This window comes from Tasmannia lanceolata, unplaced genomic scaffold (genome assembly GCF_043159265.1).
Source record: "Tasmannia lanceolata isolate RefF3 unplaced genomic scaffold, GAP_Taslan_0.1 ptg000006l, whole genome shotgun sequence".
Taxonomy (NCBI): Eukaryota; Viridiplantae; Streptophyta; class Magnoliopsida; order Canellales; family Winteraceae; genus Tasmannia; species Tasmannia lanceolata.
In genome coordinates, this window is record NW_027518683.1 from 27,930,098 (window position 1) to 27,951,395 (window position 21,298).

Consider the following 21,298-nt stretch of genomic DNA (forward strand, 5'->3'; position numbering starts at 1 on the left):
GACTGAGTTGCCTACATTTGATGATACTCTTGGGTAAATTATGCCTTATTTTTCATAGTATCGCCCGTGCATTGCACAGGTCCCACTAGTTATCAATATATAGAAGCTTGGTATATACTTGAAGTCATGTTTGGGTGCACAAACGCTCTGCACTCATTGAATTTCAAATGCCAATTAATGTCTTGTATTCAAACTCCACTGACTCCCAGACATAATTGGAACATCATTGCTTCTTTTTTTTCGTACGTGGTGCCCTTGTGGTGCTAATGTTCTCTCTTCTCATCTTCCAACCAAAATTTTCATCAAATTGCAGTCCAAAGCCTTGAGCTGGGGACATTTGTTTGCCCTTTAACAGAGAATAGTAAATAGTAGAAGGTTGAACGAGAAACTTCAAAGAAAACAAAAAAGGTTAGAAAGATATTGCTCAAGATGATAAGTTACATGTAGCTTTGTAGTGAATTTCCTCGAGAAATGCTAAAAAGACAGTTGCTGTTAAATTCTTTCCAAATCACCACTTTTCAGACCCCACACGTGCTATGAGGAAATGATCAAATTCATTGATTCAACCGGCGGCCACAAGTCTAGCTTACTGCTGTTGACTCCACCATGAGCTGATGATAACTATGAACCATCAAACCCGGTATAGAGTTCTTCCAAGAAAATCTAAACTGTCGATTTTTGCAAGCAATCAAAAAAGAAAAGGCGAAGGCCGATAAATTTGTTGATAAAAGGCCAAAATTAGAGCAAAATAAACAAAATTCCTCTTTGCATGAGGAAAGAAATAAACAAATTATAAGTATCAAAAGATTTTTGTTACATACCTACAATCATATACTGATCCAATGGGTCACAGATCTCAACGGGAAAGATATCCATGATCTTGTAAGACGGAGTTTCAGGTACATCACCATGAACTGGCTTTCAGTTCATTACCATTCTCAACAACCTTTGAGACTCAGTTCCCAGCTACCAGTTGAAATCATCAAGTCACCTATTGTCCAGGTCCCATGTTCAATGACCAAAAAATATAAAAGAGGCAAGGAGGAATCTAATAATCGAGCATGACTACAGAGATTGAGAGATAAGGAGGCATCTAATAACCGAGCATGACTACAGAGATTGAGACATGGAGTTTGGGGAGAAGATGGGTGTTATGGAGTTCCTATGCAGGTTGTTTTGTGGAGGTGATAAATTTTTGGAGGGGAAGATAGTGAAGCTTTTGAGTCCAAGATACTTTTTTGGAGGAAAGATGGAGCTTTTGAGCTTAAATGCCAAATGAAATTGAGGATCAAGATATAAAAAAGGGATATGGTAAGTGGAGGTTAAAAATCAAGGAATTTTGAGTTGCAAGAGGTAGGTCTCTCAAAATGAAATAAGGAATTTTTAAAGTGTCTTTTTTAATGACAAAGAACGGTCTTATTGGAGATGCAGGGTGCCATCAATCAAATAGGTGTTAAACACCATGAACGCTAAAAAAAATATGGAGTGATGAGTTTTGCATATGGAAATGTTTTAGATTGAAAAGATTTAATCACCACAAATGATAAAAAAAATATATGGAGTGATGAGTTTTGAATATAGGAATGTTCTAAATTGAAAATATTTAAGAATAAATGGCTTCTGAAATGTTACGAAAGCAAGTCTTTATTTTCAATTGTCAAACGCTCTGTCCGAAAAGAGAATCTGAATTCTGCCAATGAGAAATCTTACAAGCAAATACCAATGGAAACTATGAAATGTATAATTTATGCTTTTGATACTATGCTGAAGAGATTAGAGGATCAAGGCAAGATTGTGAGGATATGAAAAATGGCATTTGGAGCCGAAAGGGGGAGGCTTTGGGGAACTGTCTGCCGGGAAAGATTGGATTTTGTGAACGACTATATAATTATGTTTCTTCATAAGGATCTTCCTTTGGGTTCAGAAAAAAGTTTACAGTTCGGGTACAGATGATCTCCACAGATTCAAAACTAGGGAAATGTCAATATCAGATGAAGACTGTTGACTAGAAAAGACAAAAAAAATTCCCACCAGAGGTGTGGTTCTTCAAGCTGAGAAATACTCATGCACGCACGCACACGTATACATACAAATATATTGTGAATTAAGAAAGAGTTACCACATGGTTGAGTCACTAGAGTTTTCCATTTGGCTATATATACATATATCATGAATTAGGAGACAGTAACCACATGGTTTGAGTCACTTTACATTTGGTAACCAGGAGTTCCGTTTCGTGGCTTCTGAGAATCCAATGATTGTGTCATTGAAGAACTCGTACCAATCTGCCCTGTCAACTCCAAAGCACTCCATTCTTTCTTAGGGATGGCGAAAGCTGGAGACTCCAAAACACTCTTCGAGCTGCTAGCCTAATATTGCAAATAATTACTGGCCTATCTCCTTAGCCCACTTCTTAGTGGATAAACCAGTGACCAAACCCTACTTTGAATTGAGCTCAGGCCTTGACCTGAACAGATCGTTGTTAGTAGAAAGGGACCGTGCATTGAACCCAAGTCTTATGAGCTCTGAAAACTCAATCGTAGAATGGGCCTATTCCTCCATTTTTAGGAACTCCTTAGTGTTGCGTATGATACCCTTATGATATGGGTTTCTAAATCTCATTTCTGGTATAGGTTGCCCTGAAAAAGTACATTGGAAGGACTCATGAATATCGTTAGAAACATATCGGAAAGAAACTCAATCGGCATCTTAGGTTCAATAGTTCTTGTGCTGGTATATGTATTTTACCTGGTTGAGGCTGAACAATGAGGTGGAACTCTGGATATTTCTTCCAGTTTATCTGAATAATCACATGGGTTATACTCATATAAATGTTGGGAGCAAGATAAAGAGAACAAGCACAGCTACGAAAATCAGTAAAATAATTGCTTTAAGAACCTACCCACTCATCGGTTTTTGTGTTGAAACAGACACAATAAATATGCCATGTCAAGAACACAACCTAGCAAGCCATTATAAATTATTCTGTTAGATAATCTGATGAAGAATCATGGCCATCACTTGTTTGGCAATGTTTCATTCTCAAATAAACATAAGCAGGAGAAATTAAAAAAAGTTAATACCGTAAGTAGAAAAATTAAACAAAGTGAACAGGTTTCAAGAAGCATCTAAAAGAAATAACCTTGTTGTATAACTAAATCAACTTCCAACCCACATGATACCCAGAAAAGATTTAGGAGACTGATATCTGCACGACCATGTTTCGATAATGGGACAAGTCACCTTGTAAAACACATTTTAACCAGCTGTAAAAGGCTATGACCATTCCCAAAATGCTCTCAGCAGCCAATCAGAGAACTGTAAACCAAAGTGAATCATCACAATATCAAATCATGGTTGTGCGGATTTAACTTCACTGCAAATATGTGATTGTTTTTTAATCTGGAATGTAACAAGGAACCCATGCTGACACCTTAAATTTTATTGATACTTGATGGCGTCTGAATCCGGGTCTGCGATCGCGCGGTCAGTAGAGTCCCTCCGCGGGGTCTGCAATCGCAAACAAAGGGGGTCAGGGGGGTCCGGGGTGGGTCCCGGACGACCACTTCGACACCCAAGTCAGATCCTTCGACCAGTCAATATAAAGGACAGCGAGGAAAGGAAGGGGGTTCGACCAGGTTTACCAGGCCCGGGTGCGCGGACTCTTTGCCTGGGTGTGTGAAAGGGTCGGAGGGGACTAGCAGGGAGAGTGGGATCGGGGTCCCTGATCTCCTCTGTCGTTGCCTCGCCTCTTTTTCCGGTTGTATTTTTGGTGCTGTGAGTGGGGAGGTTTTCTCAGAGTGTTTTTCTTCCGTTTTTCGGGTCTCTTTTCCTCCACTCCCTCCTTCTTTTTAAAGGGAGTCGGATGGCCTTTTCATCATTACAGGAGGAGGCCCCTCCCTTGAGGGATTGGGCCGCCTTCCTGTTTCGCCGGCGCGCGTGCTTCTCCGGCGTCTGCCTAGCTGGTTACTTCTTCCCCACGTTGTGATGATGAGGCTGGGGCGGTCCTTTACGGCTTCTCTCATGATGGGTTGCTCGTGCATGGATGACACGTGGCGCTCCCCGGGGGGGAGCGGCGCGTGCTGTGTCTGGAGATCCTTACGGCTTCTCTCATGATGGGTTGCTCGTGCATGGATGACACGTGGCGCTCCCCGGGGGGGAGCGACGCGTGCTGTGTCTGGAGATCCTTACGGCTTCTCTCATGATGGGTCGTCCGTGCATGGACGACACATGGCGGGAAGCGGCGCGCTCTTTGGGGTACCGTATTTATATCCTATCATTACTAAGGAAAGAAAAGACGAGAACATGTCACATTCCCTCAAAACCCAAAAATGCAAGAAAGAAATCAGTTGGACAGAATATTAGAAATTCCCAATGCAACAAACCTTAAAGCCCCCTTTATAGGACTAGGAAGACCTTTCCATTCCTAAAAGACTTGATTATATTTCATATCACAGCCGAAATTAGCAAGAGAATCCACTACTTGATTGTCTTCTCTATATTGGTAGGTAAACCTCAGCTTGATCTTAATCTTTGTAACGAGATCCTTCAAATCCTGCTAATAATGACTTATATACCATGGCGACTCCTTCCTGGAGTTATCATCTCAATCATAGCCTTAGGCCATGTTCACCAACCATAAACCATAGAATATTAGCTTACCCAGTGGTGAGAGAGGATGTGAGAGAGAGTCTTGAGAGGGACCGAGTGAGGAGAGGGTGAGAAAAGGATGAAAAACAAGAAAATAAAAACTGTTAAAAAATGCAATTTATTTTTTCCATGTTTTTTTACATTTCTCACCCTCCCCTCATCTCTCAACACTAGAGAAACTAATATTCTTGGGAGAAAAAAGTTCATGTTTTGGCTTGCAAGCTAGTACCAACAGGCTCACTTTTCAGCAGATTTTGTCTTCATTCATGAGGTGGATGCGCTCACATGCAATAGACCATCGCAAAATGCCTTCTACGATGGACGCTAGCAAATCCTATATATATATATATATATATATATATATATATATATATATATATATATATATTAGTAAAAAACCCGTGCGATGCACGGGCCGACAATGAACTGTACATACCACATCATAGGTTGATCCAGACCGTTCATGTGATGAAACACAACATCAATAGGTTGTGGCATCAATAGGTTGTGGCCGTAAAATCATTTCTATAGGCTGATCCTAGCCCTCCAATCTATAGAGGTTTCCATAATATGTTGTTCCTCTTAAGGTCCCCGGAATTCGTAAATATTTTTAAAGCTGTCCAGCATTCGTAATATCCTGAAAAAAATATTCAGGAAAAGTAGCTTTTTCATAATTGTCATATTGCTATACCTCTTCTTTGTAGTTTGTCCCGTAATTGTCATATGCAGGTACCCTTTGTCCGTAATTTATCTAAGAAAAAACGTCACTATGTGGACTTTGGCCGGCGACCAGCCAAAAAATTGTCCAGGTCCCATGTTCAATGACCAGCCAATTTCTTCCCCCTGAGGTTTAATACAGTGACCCTTTGATGCCGGCGACCAAAAATATCTTTTACGGCAGAGGATTTATTGACAAAGTCCTAGCTAAAGCTATATATCTTAATTCTTTGAGCCTAAGCAAACCTAGATTAATCAATAAACCATTTAAATCTTGTCAAAAACTCCACCCTAATAAGGGAAGTGATATATCCACCCCTTTTGATTACTTGGGACACCCAGCAGCAGTATACGTGCAATCAAGCCCATTGAATCCTTCTGACATGAAGTACATCAGCCCCTCTGCAGTCATTGATACACTGTTGCTGGGTGTCCCAAGTAATCAAAAGGGGCGGATATATCACATCCCTAAATGATAATTCAATTTTTAAACTAAGGGATTTGCTAGGGTCCATCGCAGAAGGCATTTTGCGGACCAGCTGTTGCATGAGAGAGTAGCCTCATAGGCTCAGATTGTCTTATTCATTTAATTCATATGAGGTGCCACTCTCATGCAACAGCGGTAACGAAATGCCTTCTGTGAATCCCTTTCTTCTCTGAATCTCATTTAATCTCGCTCTACCTTTAATGATATCAGAACTGTAAAAGCATCAAAGAAGAACCAATGCTCCTAGATTTTTTTTTCTTGATTTGAGTTGACTGACTCAAGTCATAGAGTGTTGTATACGTCGTGTTATCAACCTCATAAATTGGATGACATTTGGAGAAGAGACGATAAAAATGAGTCTAGATTTCTTCCCCTTGTGGGACGGCAGAAGAGTGCAATAAGAACCCTTCTACAATACTTTGAAATTCGGACTTCCACCCACATAACAATTTGTTCTATTAGTAGAAAAGAATATAAAGTAAGCCAAACTAAAATTTGCAGTGGTTGTAAGTTTGTAACTTTGCAGGGGCAATATTAATCCCCTACTTTAAAACCAAAGTTAGTACATGCGTTAATTTCTTTGTTTGCTGACGCAAGTCATACAGTGTTTGTATACGTCGTGTTATCATTTATCAACCTCATAAATTGGATAACGTTGCAGTCGAGACTAGAAAAATATGAGTCTAGAATTCTTCTCCCTGTGGAACGGCAGAAGTGTAAGATATATATGAACCCTTCTGCAATACTTTGAAATTTGGACTCCCACTTACATATCAATTTGTTCTGTCAGTGGAAAAGAATACAAAGTAAGACAAACCCAAATGCAGATACAATAAATTAGAATGAGTGGTTGTATCTTAGTGAGAGGTAATATCAACCCCCAACTCTAAAACCCAAAAATATCTCTTACGGCAAAGGAGTTAATGACAAAGTCCTAGCTAAAGCTATATTTCTTAATTCTTTGAGCTTAGATAAACCAAGATTAATCAACCCAATTGAATCCTTCTGACATGAAGTACATCAGCCGCTCTTCAGTCATCGATACACTGCTTCTAGGTGCCCCAAGTAATCAAAAGGGGAGAATATCACTTTCCTAAATGTTAATACAATCTTTAAACTAAGGGATTTGCTAGGGACCATCGTAGAAGGCATTTTGTGGACCGGCTGTTGCATGAGAGAGCAGCCACATAGGCTCAGATTTTGTCTTATTCATTTAATTCATCTGAGGTGCCGCTCTCATGCAACAGCCGGTCACGAAATGCCTTATACGATGGTCCCTAGCAAATCCCTTTCTTCTCCTAGCAAATCCCTTTCTTCTCCGAATTTTGATTCATCTTACTCTACCTTTAATGATATAAGAAATGAACAAGCGTCAAAGAAGAACCCCTGGTCCTAGATTTTTTTTTTCTTGATTTAAGTTGACTGACTCAAGTCATAGAGTGTTTTATACGTCGTGTTATCAACCTCATAAATTGGATGACATTTGGAGAAGAGACGATAAAATTGAGTCTAGATTTCTTCCCCTTGTGGGACGGCAAAAGAGTGCGATAAGAACCCTTCTACAGTACTTTGAAATTCACTTCCACCAACATAACAATTTGTTCTATTAGTAGAAAAGAATATTAAGTAAGCCAAACTTAAATGCAGATATAACAAATTAGATTGAGTGGTTGTAACTTTACAGGAGGCAATATCAACCCCCTACTCAAAGACCAAAAATATCTCTTGCGGCAAAGGATTTATTGACAAAGACTTAGCTGTTATCTTAATTCTTTGAGCCTAAGCAAACCGAGCTTAATCAATAAACCATTCAAATCTTGTAAAAAACTCCACCCTGATAAATACTAACACAATCTTTAAACTTGAAAATGTTTTGGGAATAAAAGAATTTTTTATTTTTTAAAGAGGAGAAAAGTGCTTGTGGAAAGACTAAAAGTTTAGTTCCATTGTAAAGTGAGAAAAGTGGAAGGGGTTGATTAATATCTCTCCAACTTTTCCTCTTGTTTTGAAATATTTCAAAAGTTTTCTAAATAGTGGGACCAAGGTACGATTGAATGCACCAGCAACCAGGCATGGACAATGGGTTGTAGGGCGCTAGTGGGGCTTTTTGGCCCACTTTGCACTTCGCACGGAAGCATTGTCGTGAGGAGCGGTTAAAATTTTCAAGATTTGATCTCAGTCATTGAACAAGTTCGGTGTGATTGGATGCTGATCTCGAGCGGCTGCGGTCAAAGCGTAGGATTGTGTGGTAACATGTTCTTCTCAATCGAGTGCAATCTGGATCGTTACCATAATCTACTGTCAACCAATAGAGTGCTAACTCGATTTTCTCTTCTTATGGCACTAGCTATCCCATGGAAGTGTGAGATGTTCTTGTCTTCTTGAAGCCATCTCGACCTGGACTTTTGGCATCACGATTCTCCTCTTGCAGAACTAAGCGATTGTATTCCTCTTTTATTTTTCCCAACTCCTCCACCTCCTCTCTTCTAGCAAGACCTACTCCCTTATAAATTATAGAGTAATTTATTAGGGAGATGATATTTTCACTCCCCCCCGCAGTACCTGCACGCTCCCCTTATAACGTGATTTGACGTGAAAAGTGGGCAACTTTAACACTTTTTGACGTCAAATCACGTTATAAGGGGGGCGCATGCATAATGCAAGGGGGTGAAAATATCATCGCCCATTTATTATTATAAACTTTTGGTAATTATAAACTTTTGGCCTGTTCATCGACACTTAAGGTTTCCTATTATTATATATGGTGCAAATTTAAATGCCCTAGGAGGCATCTAATAATTGAGATGGTGTTACGGAGTTCCAATGCGGGTTATTTTATGGAGGAGATAAATTTTTGGAGGGGAAGATAGTGAAGCTTTTGAGTCCAAGATACTTTTTTTGGAGGGAAGATGGTGGAGCTTTTGAGCTTAAATACAAAATGAAATTGAGGATGTAGATATAAAAAAGGGATATGGGAAATGGAGGTTAAAAATCAAGGAATTTTGAGTTGCAAGAGGTAGGTCCCTCAAGATGAAATAAGGAATTTTTAAAGGGTCTGTTTTTAGTGACAAAGGTCTTATTGGAGATGCAGGTATCAATCAATCAAACAAGTGTTGAACACCATAAACGAAAAAATATATATGGAGTGATGAGTTTTGCACATGGAAATTTTTTCAATTAATCACCACAAAAGATTAAAAAAATATGGAGTGACGAGTTTTGAATATAGGAATGTTTTAAATTGAAAAGATTTCAGAATAAACGGCCTCTGAAATGTTAGGAAAGCAAGTCCTTATTTGAATTATCGCTTTATGTCGAAAAACAGAATCTGAATTTTGCGAATGAGAAATCTTTCAAGCAAATACCTATGGAAAACTAGGAAATGTATAATTTATGCTTTTGATACTACGCGTAGAGGATCAAGGCAAGATTGTGTGGATATGAACAAAGGGTGGATTTGGAGCTGAAAGGGGGAGGCTTTGGGGAACTTTATGCCGGGAAAGATTGGATTTTGGGAACGAATATATAATTCTGTTTCTTCACAAGGATCTTCCTGTGGGTTCAGAAAAAAAGTCTACAGTTCACATACAGATGATTTTCACAGATTCAAAACTATGAAAATTTCAATATCAGATGAAGATTGTTGACTAGAAAAGACAACAAATGTTCACACCAGAGGTGTGGTTCATCAAACTGAGAAATATGAAATTTTCATCAGCAATACACACGCACACACACACACACACACGTATACATACAAATACATTGTGAATTAAGAAACAGTTACCACATGGTTTGAGTCACCTTTTTTTGTTGAAAATTGACAAAAATTAGAGGGGTGCAACACGAGGACTTCCTAGGAGGTAACCCATCATAGTACTACTCTCGCCCAAGCACGCTTAACTTCGAAGTTCTGATGGGTATCCAGTGCAATTTGTGCTAGTATGATCGCACCCATGGTTTGAGTCACTTGAGTTTTCCATTTGGTTATAGGTACATATATTGAGAATTAGGAGACAGTTACCACATGGTTTGAGTCACTTTCCATTTGGTAACCAGGAGTTCCGTCTCGTGGCTTCTGAGAATCCAATGATTGTGTCGTTGAAGAACTCGTACCAATCTGCCCTGTCAACACTCCATTCTTTTCTAGGAATGGCGAAAGCTGTAGACTCCAAAACACTCTCCGAGCTGCTAGCCAAATATTGCCAATAATTACTGGCCTACCTCCTTAACCCACATCTAAGTGGATAAACCGGTGACCAAAGCCTACGTTGAATTGAGCTCAGGCCTTGACCTGAACAGATTGTTGTTAGTAGAAAGGGACCGTGCATTGAACCCAAGTCTTTTGAGCTCTGAAAACGCATGCGTAGAATGGGTCTATGCCTCCACTTTTAGGAACTCCTTAATGTTGAGTATAATACCCTTATGATATGGGTTTCTAAATCTCATTTCCGGAATAGGTTGCCCTGAAAAAGTACATTGGCAAGACTCATGAATATTGTCAGAAACATACATATTGGGCAGAAATCAATCGACATCTTAGGTTCAATAGTTCTTGTGCTGATATATGTATTTTACCTGGTTGAGGCTGAACAATGAGGTGGAACTCTGGATATTTCTTCCAGTTTATCTGAATAATCACATGGGTTATACTCATATAAATGTTGGGAGCAAGATAAAGAGAACCAAACACAGCTACGAAAATCAGTAAAATAATTGCTTTAAGAACCTACCCACTCATCGGTTCTTATGTTGAAACAGACACAATAAATATGCCATATCAAGAACACAACCTAGCAAGCCATTATAAATTATTCTGTTAGATAATATGATGAAGTATCATGGCTATCACATGTTTGGCAATGTTTCATTCTCAAATAAACATAAGCAGGAAAAATTAAACAAAGTTTAAAGCATAAGCAGAAAAAATTAAACAAAGTGAACAGGATTCAAGAAGCATCTAACAGAAATAACCATGTTGTATAACTAAATCCACTTCCAACTGACATGATACCCAGAAAAGACTTAGGATACTGATATCTGCGTGACCATGTTTTGATAATGGAACAAGTCACCTTGTAAAACACATTTTAACCAGCTGTCAAAGGCTATTACCATTCCCAAAATGCTCTCAGCAGCCAATCAGAGAACTGTAAACCAAAGTGAGTGATCACAATATCGAATCATGGTTGTGCAGATTTAAATTCACTGCAAATATGTGATCGGTTTTTAATCTGGAACATAGTTATCAGGGTGGGAAACGAAACATGAAACGGAAATGGAAAACGTGTGAAAAAAAATATAGGGGAAACGGGAAACGGGAAACGAGAAATGAGAAAATGATAGAAAATCGTATGAGAAACGTCTTTGGAAACGAATTAGAAGTATTTCAGAAACGATAGAAAAAACACATATGAAATACAAGAGAAACCTGAAATACGTGGTTTTGTAGATTTAAATTTTATTAATTTCAAATTTCTATTTGAATTTCTCTTATTTTTATTTGTTACTGTTGTACGTATGAGTGGAGATGAAGAAGAGATTTAGACAAAAGGAAGAGAAGAACAGAGTATAGAAAACAGTGGAGAGAGAATTAATTAGTTCTCTCCAACGCACCCTATATATTAATATATATGTATGTGTGAGAATGACATGACTGCCCCTAGAGGGGTGCGCACATACACAACTTTATTCAACACTCCCCCTCAAGCTGGAGTATGTATATCATACATTCCCAGCTTGTTACATAAATCGCCCAATCGAGCTCTACTCAATGGTTTTGTAAATATGTCTGCTATTTGATCATTCGACCTTGTAAACACAATGCATATCTCTCCTATTTTAATTCGATGACGAATAAAGTGACAATCCACCTCTATATCTTTTGTTCGCTCATGAAAGACTGGATTCATGGCTATATGGATGGCAGACTTGTTGTCACAGTAAAGCGACGCGGGAGAAGAGTAGGGGAGACCTTAACCAGATCAACTCGCAACCGGTATAGGCCATAGCTCTATACTCGGCTTCTGCACTTGACCTTGATACAACTTCCTGTTTCTTGCTTTTCCATGACACTAGGTTACCTCCAACAAAAGTACAATAGCCATTTGTAGATCTCCTGTCTGCAGGAGATCCTGCCCAGTCTGCATCTGAATATCCCTCAATCCTCATGTGATTATGTTTTCTGAAGAGAAGACCTTTATCAGGAGCTTTCTTCAGATATTTCACTATTTGAATAATTGCCGACCGATGAGATGTCCGTAGAGTACTCATATACTGACTAACCACGCCCACTGCATAAGCGATTTCTGGACGTGTAACAGTGAGGTAAATCAACCTCCCAACTAAACCTCTGTATCTGCTTGGATCCTCTAGGTACTCCCCTTGATCAGGTGAAAGCTTGACGTTTGGGTCCATGGGAGTCTCAACAGGCTTTGCTCCCAGAAAACCAGTCTCCTCCAATATATCCAGTGCATACTTTCTTTGTGATAGAGATAACCCTCCACGTGAATATGCTACCTCTATCCCTAGAAAGTATCTCAGACGACCAAGATCCTTGGTATAGAATTCCTTCTGAAGAAAGTCCTTCAGCCTTTGTATACCTAGGCTGTCACACCCTGTGATTATGATATCATCAACATAAACAATCAGGAAGATCCTCCCATCTTTGCCCTGAGAGCTAAACACTGAGTGGTCTACTGCACACTGTTTCATTCCAAATCGTATCACTGCTTCACTACATCTTTCAAACCAAGCACGAGGGGATTGCTTAAGACCATATATTGCCTTTTGTAAGTTGCAGACAGCATTTTTCAACTCCCCCTGAGCAACGAACCCAGGAGGTTGCTCCATATACACCTCTTCTTGCAGATCACCATGCAAGAAGGCATTCTTGACATCTAACCGATAAAGAGGCCACGACATGTTGACTGCAAGGGATATCAGAACTCTGATGGAGGGAATCTTGGCCACTTGAGAGAATATGTCTGTGTAATCAATACCCCTTTGCGACCAATCGAGCCTTCAGTCTTTCTAATGTCCCATCTGGTAGATATTTCACTGTGAATACCCACTTACAGCCAACCACTTGAGCTCCTGGTGGAAGAGGGACCAACTGCCATGTGTGATTCTTTCATAGCACCCATTTCTGCATCCATCGCTGCTTGCCAACCTGGATTAGCCAAAGCCTTGACAACAGAGTAAGGAATGGATACTGAAGACATAGATGACAAAATCTATATCCGCTCATCCAACCCATAATCCCATAATAAATCAAGTACTTAATCAAATAACAGTCTCAATAAGTCCTAAACAATACTCACTGTCTAATAAAAGTAAAAGCACTAAAATAATGATGGTCGGAAATTGGGATCACTCCTGCACCTCCTCGTCGGTTCCACGAGGATTAAACTCTGAAAATAATAAACCACTGTCAGCTGAAAAGCTCAGTACATAATAACGCACTACAAGAGCGGGATCATTGCATGCTACAAAGAAAAGTTCACAGTAGGATGAAAGGTATCAGTCACAAATGAAGCAATTTTCACAAGTTCAATAGGGAACAAAAAGGTTCATAGAAGTATATATCAAATGTCACATCACAGGTCACATTGTTCAAAAGATCACTAAAGGGATCAATATGGGTTCGTAACCACCCTAAGATCATCAGCTTAGTTCAAAAAGCAAGCTATTGTAACCCCGACTGCTAACGGGTCCAAAAAGCGAGTTATTGCTTACACCGACTGCCCACGGTGTCGGAACTAGTTCCTAGGTTCACATACCTGTCGACAGGGCCAACGTTTATTCCCCATTGGCGGGATCATAGTTCTTATGTTCATATATATAGGCCAAAGCCTGTGCCCCTCTGACGGGGTCTTTTTCTGGGTTCATATAATCTAAGCCTCTCAATAGGTGTTCAAAGTTCACACAGTTCAAAAGGTGTTCAAAGTTCAAAGCAAGTGTAGTTTCACAATAAAGACAAGTCAATATTCCAAGGGTTCATATATTTGATAATACAAAAGGAATTGAGCATGCAAGATCCAAACAGAGATCAAAATTTACTAATGGCTTCACAAGTCAGAAAGTTTAGGGTTCACAATCCAATAATGGTATAGTATTCAAAAGGTAAATCACAACACTGAAGTAGTACGAAATTACGTACCTCAATACCGAATCACTTTCTTTATTCCTTTCCTTAGTGATCAAATACCTATTCCAAATGGTTCATTCACATCACCTAAGGGCCTAAAATTAAGGCAAAACACACACAAATTGATTGGGGAAATCCCAAATAAAATCACAAATTCCAGGTCATTGGCAGTCGACTGGGACCCACCAGTCGGCTAGCCAAAGGTTACTGATTCTCTGGAATTAATTCTCATTGGCGCTCCAGTCGACTGGGCCGCAACGACAAATTTTTCGGCAGATCCTTGACCAGTCGACTGGGATACGCCAGTCGGCTGGCCAAGACTACTGTCCCAAAACAGTACCAAAGTTCGGGGTAGACCACTCGACTAGTCGGAGCCAGTCGACTGCCTCGAGACAACTATTTCAAAACAGACGCCAACCCCGAGGCGATCCAGTCGACTGGTCGGGGCCAGTCGACTGCCCCTGGGGAAACTTGCCTTCTCCGATTTTCTCATATCTTTAATGATTCATAACTTTTCCATCCGAGCTCTGAATTACACGAGGTCAAAACCGTTGAGATCGTATAATCCAGAGGAATCCAACGGATTCAATTTCACACTATGAATCACCATGATTACTTATTAAGGTTTTAAACCCAATTCTAGGCAACATCCAAGGTTTCTATGGATACAAACGATTGATCTTAAATTCTTTGGGGATTCATCATGAAATGAATCCCAAGAAAACTAAGATCTAATACTGAATTTACCATAGATTAAAACCAAGGCCACAATCATCTATCTTTTCACATCAAAATCCTAGTTTATGGTTCTTTTTATTCGTTTAACCATTAAAGATCATTACTCTTACCTCAGTTCGTGATCTCACTTCCCAAATTGCGATCTTCTTCTCTTTCTCCTTGAAGATCTCCTCTTAGGGCTGCAAAGATGGTTTAGGATTTCTTAATCTCTCATAATGATGTATTTATAGGCTTATCTAAAGAAGCCCTAAACCAAATCTAACTCTAATCTTGAAAAGACAAAAACGCCCCTCAATGAGGGGGACGAATTTTGATGGGAGGGATAATTCGGGTATTTACATGAATACTGATTAGATATTTCAGCATAAAATGAGCGAAATATATTAAAAACTTCAGAACGATCTTTTATTACATATATAACCAAGTCATCCTTGAATAATCGTCGACAAAAATAACGAAATATCGACCTCCAAATAGAGTAGTCCCACATGGACCCCACACGTCAGAATGAACCAGCTCAAACAGACGTAGGACACGACTAACTGAACGTGACTTGTAGGAAACACGATGGTGTTTTTCATACTGACAAGATTCACACTGAAACTAACTAATTGGACCAAACACAACTGAAGGATACCGCATACGATCAGCTGGAGGGTGACCAAGACGGCAGTGCCACATGAATGAATCAACCGAAGTACTCAGCGCAGTAGGTACAGTATCACCATCAAGGTAGTAGATTCCATCCACTTCATGACCATAACCAATCCTCCTCCCAGTCGCTAGATCCTGAAAAGAACATGGAAAGAATGTCATCGAACAATTAAGACGACGAGTTAGTTGGCTAACAGAAAGTCGATTACAGGGGAAACTAGGAACACATAAAACAGACGAAAGAGATAAATGAGAACTGACAGATGTGTCCTCTGTACCAAAAATAGGGCAGTTTGCCCCATTAGCCAAAGTAACCAGTGTAGAAGAAGAATTAGGCTTAAAGAGGCTAAGTAGGCTACTATTACCAGTCATGTGATGAGAGGCTCCAGAGTCAATTAGCCATGAACTGGAATGACAAAGGGAGCAGGATGGGTTGCTACCTTCCTTCGCAAGAGTGGCAGTTGGTTGTTTCCCTTTGTCTTGTAGTCGTAGAAGAGCCTCGTATTCAATGCGAGAGACCACTAAGGTGTCAGAAGAATCAGTAGGAACAGAAGTAGGAGTCACTGAGGTAGTCCCTGAAACATGATGTGCAGCTCGAGAGGGTAGCAACTCTGGATGTAAATCATAATAGAAATCAACGGTATGACCCTCCATATCATAATGGGAACAATAACGGACGCCACGACCACCAGTGCTACGGCCTCCCTCTGTATCACGGCCAAAACCACGACTAGTACCTCTGCGACCACGACCACGACCCCGTGATCCTCTACTGTACCCAGACTGAACAATCAGGGCAGACTGCTCACCCATAGAATCAGTATGAGCATCAACCCGCAATGCTTGCTGAATACGAGAGAAGACCTCATCCATGTCTGGTAAAGTACTAAGACCTAAGATCTGCTGACGAATAGGCAAAAACTCACGGCCTAGTCCATCTAAAAACCGAGTAACACGTAGCTCATTTTTCTGCTTTGCTAAAACGGCAAGATCGGTAGATGGAGGATGATAGACGTCCAGCTGCTCACATAGACCAACAAAGTCAGAATAGTACTCAGAAACAGATCTCTCGCCCCGCTTCACACTGAAGAAATCAGTGTAAACATCACAGATCCGAGTGAGATTGTTAGTCCCCGAATAGAGAGTCTCTACACGTAACCAAACTGCACGAGACGTAGCTAGAAATAACATATGACTTGCAATCTTAGACTCCATACTCTGACACAAGAGTGACTGAAGAAGGGCATCCTCCTGACTCCACTTGTCGTAGGATGAATCCTTAGTATTCGGTGGATCAGCTGTGATAAAACTCAACTTCCCCTGCCCACGAAGATAAAGCTGAACCGATCAACTCCAGGCAGGATAGTTTGATCTGTCAAGCTTGACGGATGTCATAGATACAACAGGAAACGCGCCTGAAATGGTAGAGGAGGTAGACGAAGTCATTGCGAATACCTACTCCAAGTGACAACAAGAAGGATCCACCAACAGGCAATAAACTAAGAATCTCCACCAACACACAACGAACAACCACGGACAACACCAACCACACCAACCAAATCACAATGTCCAAAACCACATCAACAATTAACAACACAACATCAGCAACACAAAATCAACTACCACAACATCAACAATCCAACACCAGTAATCATATACCAATAACAACTACAGCTCCGATTGCCACCGAACAACAAGAAGGTCCGCAGCCACAACTACAATAAAAAACAACACCTACAACCAATGCCCTACGATCAAGAACAGCACCAATGACAATCAAGAGCAACACCGACAACATCAACAACTGATTAGCATCAGCAAACAATCCCAACTGATGCCTTTCGATCATAAAAAATGATCAACACAAATCACAACAAGCAGTCCACAACATGACTGCCGATAACATGCCTCAATATAATGGGTGGAATGAACTGGTGGTGATGGAAACACCACAAAATAAAGGAAATATGTTGGGGCGGTTGGCTTGGGAATGACAAAAGGATGGAAAAAAATAGGGTTTAGGGATTGGAGGGTGCGTCCAGTTGGATTGGGAAGAAAACCCAAAGTGGTGGCTAAGGTTAGGGTTGCAAAAGATTGACTTCGATTAGGGTTAGGGTACGGCTAGGGTTAGGATTGAATGAATGAATGATTCGGTTAGGGTTGAATGAATGATTTGGTTTGATGAAGGTTAGGGTTTGAAAAGAATCGATTAGGGTTAGGGCTTCTTGTTTCGATAGATTCAGATAGGGTTGATGAAGTCGTCGCGATCTTCTCTGTCTTCACGGAGGGAACTCATCGTCAACCTTCAGCTCTAAGACCATGTTGTACGTATGAGTGGAGATGAAGAAGAGATTTAGAGAAGAGAAAGAGAAGAACAGAGTATAGAAAACAGTGGAGAGAGAGTTAATTAGTTCTCTCCAACGCACCCTATATATTAATATATATGTATGTGTGAGAATGACATGAGTGCCCCTAGAGTGGTGCGCACATACACAACTTTATTCAACAATTACAATATACGCTATTGTTTTCTTTTTTAATATATGTTCCACAATTTTTGTTGTGTTTTTTCCAAAATGATTTTCGTAAGTTCCACACATGTTTCCTACACGCTTCACATGCGTTTTCTACGAGTGCTGCATACGTTTATCACACGTTTCACATGTTATTTACGTAAGTTTCTCGTATGTTTCCCATGTGTTTCGGAAACATTTCTCCAATTTTTTTATCACGTTTCGGAAATGTTTCCGAAACGTGTTTCCCATGTTTTAGGAGAAACGAGTTTCCCACCCGTGAGAAACGCTTTTCAAGGGAAACAAGTTTCCCACCGGCCAAGGAGTTTCCGGCAACTATGATCTGGAATGTAGGAACCCATGCCGACACCTTAAATTTTATTGATATTAAAGAAAGGTAAGACAAGAACATGTCGCCTTCCCTCAAAACCCAAAAATGCAAGAAAGAAATCACTTGGACAGAATATTAGAAATTCCCAATACAACAAACCTTAAAGCCCCCCTTGACTAGGAAGACCTTTCCATTCCTAAAAGACTGGATTATATTTCATATCACAGATGAAATTAGCAAGAGAATCCGCTACTCGATTGTCTTCTCTACATTTCAAGCAGATCTAGTTAAGATATGGCCAAAGGTATTAGGAATTCAAACCAGCTTGTCACTCTTGGAAGATATCTTCAACATTGTGGCTTTCATACTATCAATAACCTCGAGAGAGAGATTATTTTCCACGTCAGAAAGATTCAAAGTACTATCCTATAATTCCTATTTCAAGACGCCTTTCACCCTGAGTTTCAAATCTACGCCAAAGAAGTTGGAGCCAAGGTCTGTAAGAGGACAATTGTCGTATCAGTCCACAAGTAGATGTTTCCTTTCTCAACAATTCATCTGATGCTATCTAACCATTCCTCTTCAAACCAGAGCATGTCTCTCCATTGTTTTGAGTCACCCAATTTTGGAACCGTCAAATACAAGCTCTCACCTTTCAAGTATCGCGACTTCAGAAATGCACTCCATGAGTTTGATTTTTGGTGCAAGTTGTGGATACTTTTGATTTTGAAACACTGCAAAAGTCCATTAACGACTCTGCATTCAGAACTCCTTTATCTTTGGCTTATTCAACTTGTCTTAAGCCGCCCAAAGTCTCTTGCCAAACTTTATGGTGTCTCATCAAAAGTTTGCAAATATACTTTCAAACCGTTTTTGAATGCCTATAGCGAGCTTAATAGCAGAAATAATATGAATGGGGATAGATGACATCACATGATTGAGTAAGATGAGCTTACTCCCTCCGTTAGACACTTCTATTTTCATCCCACCACCCGCCATCGCACTTTCTAAATCAACTTCTCAAAATTATATAATCTTAAGTGTACCATTGTATAGTAGAGCTCCCAGATAATCTATAGAAAGACTTTTCAATTGAAAAATTGTAGCCCCGCTTATTATCTTCCTTCTGGCCAAGGGAAACTTTTCAGAGCAGGAAAAGAAACTTCTTCCTTTATTAATAAGTTGAACAGACACAGCTTCATACAGAGCCAAAAATTTCGTAATGTTGTTAATCGATCTCTTGCTACCATTGGAGAATATTATAGTATCGTATACAAAATGGCAATAGTAGATAGGAATATTCCCTCTTCAACAAAAATAATATTCAGCTAGTTGAAATAACTTCCTCAACCCTCTGCTCATTATCTCTTCTGTAACGACGAAGAGATATTGAGAGAGTGGATCTCCATTAATCAGATTTATAAACAGGCTGCAAAATCCGAATTTAGCAAGAACCACCAAAAAATATCTAATTTAACACGATTGTATGCTTTGGTCATATCAAGCCTCAAGATGACATTGCCCCATAAGACTTTCTATCCGTGTTCTGAATCACTTCTTGTAATATGGTATAATTTCAATGATGTTCTTACCTTTCAAGAAAGCATTTTGTTCCAGAAAAAAAAATATTTTGAATAATATCCATCATGCGATTAATAATCACCTTAGAAATTATTTTGTAACTGAAGTTGCATAGAGTAATTAGTGATCTGACATGCCTCTTGGAGATTCGTGCTTTGGTGTAATGGTGATGAAAGTTGGAACTGTATGATTTCGGAAATGGTTGGCCCAGGAAGAACTCTCTAATAGTCCTGATCATCCCCTTTAAATATTTTCCAACAACGAGTGAAGAATTTACTGTTGTAATCATCAGGTCACAGCGCACTATCAACTCACATCCCGAAAACTGCACTTTTAATTTCAGTTTCCAACAGTTCATCAGTTTTTCATTGCCCTCATCAAAGATACATTAAGGAATGATATCTAACAAATTAACATTAGAGGATGGTCCTTTATTAGTCCACAAATCTTTATAATATCCACACACCAATTCCTGAATAGATGTCTGACCTTCCACCCATTCATCAGTAGGCCATAATCTATTTAAGATATTATAAGAATTCCAATGCATTACCGATGCATAAAAAAACTTTTTGTCACTTTCTTTCAGCCACTTTTTCCTTGAGTTTTGCCTCATAAATATCGCTTCTTTTAGCAAAGATTGAAGGAAGGTTCTGACAGCAAGAGCCAAATATTCGGCATTTGAGAAGAGGGATTCTCATCGTACAAGTTATCAGCCAAAGTAACCATATATTCAGCATCTCTTAAGTCTGAAATACATCTCCCAAGACTTATTCCAAATTTTCAGCTTTTGTTAGCCTCTTCGGTTTAGCTTCTAGAGCATATAAGCTGCTTCCATACATAAGTTTTTGCTAGTCCTCACCCACAACAACTATGAATCTATCATCGATTATCCATATATTCTAAAACCATAAAGGTCTTTTCACAATAAGGTTTAGTTAGAAAAAATAGAATAGCGGAGTATGGTCAGAGCGTTTTCTTGCTAAATGCCTAACCTTTAATTGAATAATCTCATCATTCCAAAAGACATTAATTAAGACGGTCAAGTCTTGCTTTAACTCTGCCCCCTCCCACTTGATTGCTACATCTGGTGAATCTAGTCCAGCATTGATTACGGCTTGAAAGTCATGCATAGATCTTAAGAACTGGGGCTCTCCCACCAGCCTTCTCTTCAATGTTAAGGAAGGCATTAAAGTATCCCCTACTAACCATTTAGATTTTATAGTGTTGCGGGATTCAATTAGATATTCCTAAAGAGCTCTACGTTCTATAATGAACCAATTTGCATAAACAAAAGTAAACACAGCAAACATCATATCTCCATTATAGAAAGCAGAAACTGCATGTTGCATAAAGCTTACAATAGAAAAGGAGATGCTTCCTTTCTACCCGATCCATATTTTAACTCAGGTATCTTCTACTAAAAATTGGTCCATCCCCACACTACGGGGAATAGAACTGATATCAGATTTCCAGTC

General features: G+C 39.6%; 1 protein-coding gene and 1 non-coding gene across 4 annotated transcripts in view; both read right to left on the reverse strand.

Moving 5' to 3' along the window:
• Window positions 1-21,298, reverse strand: part of LOC143880197 (palmitoyltransferase AKR1-like) — a 75,074-nt gene that overhangs the window by 27,298 nt on the left and 26,478 nt on the right. The window contains exon 10 of one of the 3 annotated variants that reach the window (XM_077383009.1): window positions 10,493-10,549. The exons of 1 other annotated variant lie outside the window; for it this stretch is intronic. In XM_077383009.1, coding sequence (XP_077239124.1) covers window positions 10,508-10,549 — 42 coding nt within the window. In that variant the 3' untranslated portion in view covers window positions 10,493-10,507. Of the gene's footprint in view, window positions 1-10,492; window positions 10,550-13,063; window positions 13,267-21,298 lie in introns of those variants that run through there. One more of the 3 variants, XM_077383008.1, reaches the window with a different exon arrangement.
• On the reverse strand, window positions 9,690-9,810 carry LOC143880534 (5S ribosomal RNA). Its single transcript, XR_013251754.1, has one exon. It is a non-coding gene; the product is annotated as a 5S ribosomal RNA (ribosomal RNA).